Source organism: Sinocyclocheilus rhinocerous, unplaced genomic scaffold (genome assembly GCF_001515625.1).
Source record: "Sinocyclocheilus rhinocerous isolate Xijiao unplaced genomic scaffold, SAMN03320098_v1.1 scaffold852, whole genome shotgun sequence".
In the NCBI taxonomy this organism is placed as follows: domain Eukaryota; kingdom Metazoa; phylum Chordata; class Actinopteri; order Cypriniformes; family Cyprinidae; genus Sinocyclocheilus; species Sinocyclocheilus rhinocerous.
Genome location: NW_015626422.1, coordinates 43,187 through 49,960, shown reverse-complemented (window position 1 = coordinate 49,960; position 6,774 = coordinate 43,187). Strand labels below are relative to the sequence as shown.

Sequence of the window (6,774 nt, the reverse complement as noted above, 5' to 3'; positions counted from 1 at the left end):
AAACACACGCATTCACATTGCTATATTATCTTTATTATCAATGTTAAAAACAATTTGTGCTGCTTAATATGAAAACTGTGATACACTACCATTCAAAAGTTTGGGGTAAATACAATTAAAAAAGGGAAATAAAGGAAAAGGCGCACTTTTGTTCATCAATGACGCATTAAATTGATCAAAAGTGACGGTAAAGACATTTATAATGTTACATAAGATTTCTATTTCAAATAAATCCTGTTCTTTTGAACTTTCTGTTCATCTGTGAATCCTGAAAAATAAAATGCATCACAGTTTCCACAAAAATATTGTGCCGCAGCACAACTGTTTTCAACATTGATAATAATCAGAAATGTATCTTGAGCAGCAAATCAGCATATTAGAATGATTTCTGAAGATCATGTGACACTGAAGACTGGAGTAATGATGCTGAAAATACAGCTGCGCATCACAGAAATAAATTACAGTTTAACAGATATTCACATAGAAAACAGCTGTTTGACATCATAATAATATTTCACAATTTTCACAATATTTTTTATCAGCCTCGGTGAGCAGAAGAGACATCTTTCAAAAACATTGAAAAATTTTAATTATTCCAAACTTTTGGCCATCAGTTTATATCTAAACATTTTTAAATGTACAAAAATATTGTGCAGCACAACTGTTTTCAACATTGATAATAATCAGAAATGTATCTTGAGCAGCAAATCAGCATATTAGAATGATTTCTGAAGATCATGTGACACTGAAGACTGGAGTAATGATGCTGAAAATACAGCTTTGATCACAGAAATAAATTACAGTTTAACAGAGATTCACATAGAAAACAGCTGTTTGACATCATAATAATATTTCACAATTTTCACAATATTTTTTATCAGCCTCGGTGAGCAGAAGAGACATCTTTCAAAAACATTGAAAAATTTTAATTATTCCAAACTTTTGGCCATCAGTTTATATCTAAACATTTTTAAATGTAATTTTTGTTTTGCTATAATAAAGTGTTCTGGAGTGTTGGTGAAATGGAAGAGAGAGCAGCTAATGTTTATAAATTATATTATATAAAACTAAAACAAAAAGGAAGAAAAGCTCATGCATGTATCAAACACATCTAGACTTTAAAAAGTTAATAGAGTTACTAGCTACACACAGTCTGTTCATCCACACTCGCAAATTCACCAGCATTTAAATGCAACAGGTTGGTGTGTGTTTATTCAGAGATGCCTTTTAGAAGCGTCTTTGCGAATCGCAATAGTTGAACTATAGCGCCATCTACTGTGCGTTTCAAGAAATACAAAGATAATCAATAGCCTGATACGAGTAATTTTAGGACTGGATTTTACATGCTTTTATATGTGCTATCAAACATATGATTACAGCATCATGCGTGATGACACATTATTACTATTTTTAGTTTGTCCAATGCATATTGATTCTTACTTCCTGTATATAGATCAAATTAATCTAGCCAATAATTCTATATAATCAGAAGAGGAAAGTATATATGTTATATGTTATATAGATTTAGTATGCAATTTCTGAAAAGCATGATATTTTTCCTGCTTTCGTTTAATTTAAATACCACCGTGTGTTTAGAGTTGATTTTGGGCACGTCATCATTACTCGCCCGCTGAGACTGTTATCCATAGAAATAGAAAAAGATGATGGAGTGTGTGTTGGTATGAAACCTCTGTATAAAATGGGAGGGGTTAATGGCCCAGACTCTGTCTCTAATTGGCCAGGTGCAATTATTGCCATGATTCTTACCATGTATCAGCAGACATGGGAGAAAAAAAAAAACTGAAGTCAAAATAATAATAACAATACATGTAAATAAAACGGAAAATAATTTCATAAACAATAATGTTAAATAACACACTTAAAAATAAATCCAAATAAACCATAAACTATAATTTTCATATTTTATTCAAAGTCAAAGTCAAAGTCTGCTTTATTGTCAATTCTGCCACATGTACAGCACATACATACAGAGAATTGAAATTGCGTTACTCTCAGACCCTTGGTGCATACAGTTAACACTTAACACTAACAGTAGACATAATACAGATAAATACAGTTTAAATATATATAAAATACAACCTATACAATATACAAATAAGGACATTGTAAAAAAAGAGAAAAAGTGGCATAAGGCACATGGCAGTTATAGTTCAAACCAGTGATATAAACAACTGAGATATAACGAGAGTAGTGCAAAAGAGCTTATCAGTCTGTTAAAGTGATAAAGAGCTCAGAGAACAGTCTTTATTTAAGCTGTCAGAGAGGTAATGAGCAGTCCATTCAAAGCACTTCATGAGGATGGGGGTAAGTGCAATTGGACGGTAGTCATTGAAGCAGGATGGAGACGACTTCTTCGGGACTGGAATGATGGTGGTAGCTTTGAAGCATGTGGGGACAACAGCCTGACTTAGCGAGATGTTGAAAATGTCTGTGAAGACATCAGTGAGTTCCACTGCACAGTCTCTCAGTACACGCCCAGGAATGTTGTCAGGACCCGGAGCTTTGCGTGCACATTGTATACTATGTGGTATGTGTGTATGCTATTCTTTTTTTTATTATTATCAAAGAGCAAAAACATATAATATTTTTTATCAAGAAACAATATCAAAAAGAAGGAAAGGAAAATAAAAAATAAAAAAGATAGAAAGACAAATGACAACAAATAAAAGTTGCCAGGGGGAGGTAAGTAGGCTATTAAAGTTCAAAACAAAGATACAAGATATACATACATACATTCATACATTCATACATATATATAAAAATCAAATAAATATATTATAAAGTTCACAAGTTCTTACAGCTTTCTTATTCAAAGAGTCTCTGATACTGTCAATATATATATATACATATTTCAGTCAAAAAACTATCAAATTGGGTTTCTTATTGGTAAATGTACACTTATGAATGTGAATTAAAAGTAGTGTTCCTCTTGCTCAGAATAGTCAGTAAAGCCAGAGTACATTTTCCCATAAGAGTGAAAAAGGTCTTAAACACTGAATATTTTCGTTAATCAGGTGTAACAATAACCCGGCTGCTGGATAATAGTCACGTGGCACCTGTTACATTTCTCCGCGTTGATTGGATGTGCCAATCGCAGCCGTGTGTGATGAACTCCAATTTTACAGCGATTGCAAGCAGATTTCAGTGTATCCCAGATAGCACAGGTACGTCTGCAAGACGTCTGTTAAACATCGCTTCATCTGGAAAGCATCTGCTGTGTACAAACATCTGATAGACGTCTTTAAGATGTCAGTTTTCAATCATAAACATCTTAAAGACATCTTCTAAACGTCTATTTGACATCTGATAGGAAACGTCCTGTAGATGTATTGCAGATGAGCAAACACTCTAAGAAATACGTCTCGCAGATGTCAAACAGACGTGATGTAGGCCTGCGCGTGCTATCAGGGATGTCAAGTATGGATTGTTTTACATATGTATACTTATTACCACATGAACGTCAGCAACAAAACAAAACACCTCGCGAGATTTGAATGGGTTTCAATAGAGAGCTGCGCTTTGTGGGCCAGCGAGCGCCACCTGGAGGAAACACACGCCTCTGCGTCTCATAGGAAACTGTTATTCAACATTCGCGGCTCAATGGTGCGCCCTCCGTGTGTTTATTCAATCATCTGGCGTTTCTGAGTAGTTCAGCGATGGAGGTGAACCGGGATGAAGCGGAGCGATGCATCGAGATCGCGATCGGAGCGCTGGAGGACGCACAGCCGGAGAAAGCGCGCAGGTTCCTGGAGAAAGCGCAGCGGCTTTTCCCGACGCGGAGAGCGCGGGGTGAGCGCACTGAACCCGGGCTAATCCAGGCCTGATCGGTTACCCTTCTACAGTGCTCATACTGGATCGTATTTGCTGCTCACTGAATTCATATATTCAGGGGAAACGCGCAGTTTTGTGTTGTATCCGCGCGCGTTACGCATGGAAATCTCATGCTGCTCGAACCTGCCGTTCTGTTTTAAACACAGAGATGTGATTGTTTAGTGTTTACACTAGTGTGTGTGCTGCTGTATCGTTATAGAGCACTGCTATGATGATGATGATGATGATGTAACTATTGCATTAACAGCATTATTGCATTCAGGTGTTAATCTGGCTGTGTCTCAAATCCCAGTGAGCTGCCTGGTTAGACAGCAATATTAGGGCAAGACGTTCACGTGCTGAAACGGTGTTGCCCATAAATGTTGTTTAGGTCAGCATGTCACTCACTCAGTACTGCTGCATGTTCATATGATGACCGTAGTTGCGTTCTATGTAGGGAACTCACTAGGTTATGAGACACATCTTTAAATGATGCTGCAATAGTTCACACAAAAATGAAAATGTGCTGTAAATGTGCTTACCTTCAGGCCATCCGAGATTAGGATGAGTTTGTTTCTTCATCAGGTTTGGAGAAATGCAGCATTGCATCAGTGTCTCAGCAATGGATGCTCTGCAGTGAATGGGTGCCGTCAGAATGAGAGTCCAAACAGATGATAAAAACATCACAATAATCCACAAGTAATCCACAGCACTCCAGTCCATCAGTTAACATCTGGAGAAGACAAAAGCTGAAACAAATCCAGCATTAAGACGTTTTAACTAAAATACCGTAGAGTTCATAATCCATAATAACGCTTCTCCAGTGAAAAAGTGTTCTGGTGTGAATCAGGAGAGAAATCTGCACAGATCAAGCAGCGTTTAAACAGCTCTAAACAAATATGTGGCTGGATTTTGATGTGAGAGACAACAGGAGATGCACTTTTTCACTGGAAGAAGTGTTATTATGGACTCGTATTTGAGTTCAAAACGTCTTAATGCTGGATTAGTTTCAGCTTTTGTCTTCTCCAGATGTTAACTGATGGACTGGAGTGCTGTGGATTACTTGTGGATTATTGTGATGTTTTTATCAGCTGTTTGGACTCTCATTCTGACGGCATCCATTCACTGCAGAGCATCCATTGCTGAGACACTGATGCAGTGCTACATTTCTCCAAACCTGATGAAGAAACAAACTCATCCTGATCTCGGATGGCCTGAGAGTGAGTAAACATTACGCAAATTGAAATTTTTGGATGAACTGTTCCTTTAAGTAGGCTGCTCATTTGTATGACACCCTAAAAAGGCTGCATGTTCCCAGAAATGATGTTGTCTACGTAGGGAGCTGTGCCACTGTCACTCAGATGAGTTTTGTTCATTTGCCCGTGTTTTACTCCTGACTGTTGGCTGATTGGCAGAGCTGCTGGTGTCTCTGGAGCAGAGCAGCGCCGCAGGAGCCGCTGATGGCACAGAAGCTCGTCAGCGCAGGTCTGAGGTCAGCAGTAACGGCGCGGCACCTGCCGACTCCAGTAAACCCTACACACCTGAGCAGGCCGAGGCTGTCAGAAGGTGCGTTCAGTGTTTTCACTTTACCAGTGTGTCTCACAGCTTCTGTTTCACAAACAACCTCCTGCCAGCTAGTTCTTAAAGGGGTCCTATTATGCTCTTTTACAAAGTCTTGATTTTGTTTTGGGGGTGTACTAGAACAGGCTCTCATACTAGGTTGTTCGAAAAACACATTATTTTTCACATATTTTACATTATTACAACTCCTCTTTCCCCAGTCTGGCATGAACGGCTCGAATAGTTCCTGTATCAAATGAAGGCCCGCCTTCTGAAATACGAAAAGTGCTGTTATTGGTTAGCTGGGCCAGTGTGTGTTGTGATTGGCAGCACTCGGCGCCTGGTCGGGAAATGTCATGCCCCTTACCATAGCCGTCTGCGAGCTTCAGTGTAAATATTGCGTCAAAATCAAATCAATTTGAGCGCGATTTAAACCTGGATGATTGTAACCACTCTAAGTTCGTCTGCCTTGGGAAAGCTAGCGTGTCTCTGACATAGTGATAACACTCATTACCAGGTCTCGTCCCATTCGTCGATATTTGTGATATCACAAATCCTGGAAAATATGCGTTGTAGTCCAAACGAGTCGTTCGTTGTAGTTTTTGAAAAGTGATTTCTGTTAAATAAAATATCTCCTTTTGAAGTGGACTTTGAGCTTTGTAACTTCGCAGATCTTTTTTATGCTCAAACAGCAACATTACAGACTGACTAAAGTTGAAAAAGTGAAAACGCATAATAGGACCCCTTTAAAGAAATCATATTCTCTGTTTTACCCTATTTTCCATGTTAAGTCCACTTATGCTAGTCAAGGTTTCGTGAACCAAAGGCAGGAATTTAGTTTTTCATGATTTAAAAATGTACCTAAATATATAGACCTCAACAGATATTATTCCATACGATCCAAATCAGTGTTTTTTTTACTATTATTTATATACTATTATAGTATTCATTAACATTTGAATTAGCTTCTATATTTGTTTTCAGATTTTTTTTAGCGAAGTTTTAGTAATTTTGTCATGTGCTTTTATCATTTTTATAGTTTTCTGTTTTTTTCTGTTTCTATTTAGTTTTATTTCAGTTTAGTAATTTCTTATGTGTTTTTGTAATTTATATTTATTTATTATATATTTGTATTTAGTTTTAATTTAGTTTGATTTCAGTTTGTTTTAGAATTTTTTTTATTAAAAATGTTTTAGTAATTTTAGTACTTAAAATTAAACATTTTATTCAAAAAGATCTAATTTAGTGTTATTTTAGTATTATTTATGTACTATTATAGTGATTATTAATATTTTGATTTAGCTTTTATTTTTATATTTTCAGATTTCAAGTTTTAGTAACTTTGTAATGTGCTTTTGTCATTTTTTTAATATTTCTATTTAG

At 36.6% G+C, this 6,774-nt stretch overlaps 1 protein-coding gene across 1 annotated transcript in view; it reads left to right on the top strand.

Annotated features, from left to right (window-relative positions):
* The first annotated feature begins 3,551 nt into the window (after positions 1-3,551).
* dnajb12b (DnaJ heat shock protein family (Hsp40) member B12b) overlaps positions 3,552-6,774 on the top strand; it is a 12,273-nt gene continuing 9,050 nt past the window's right edge. The window contains exons 1-2 of the mRNA XM_016521262.1: positions 3,552-3,810; positions 5,247-5,397. Of these exons, the coding sequence (XP_016376748.1) occupies positions 3,678-3,810; positions 5,247-5,397 (284 nt within the window). The 5' untranslated portion in view covers positions 3,552-3,677. The remainder of the gene's footprint in view (positions 3,811-5,246; positions 5,398-6,774) is intronic.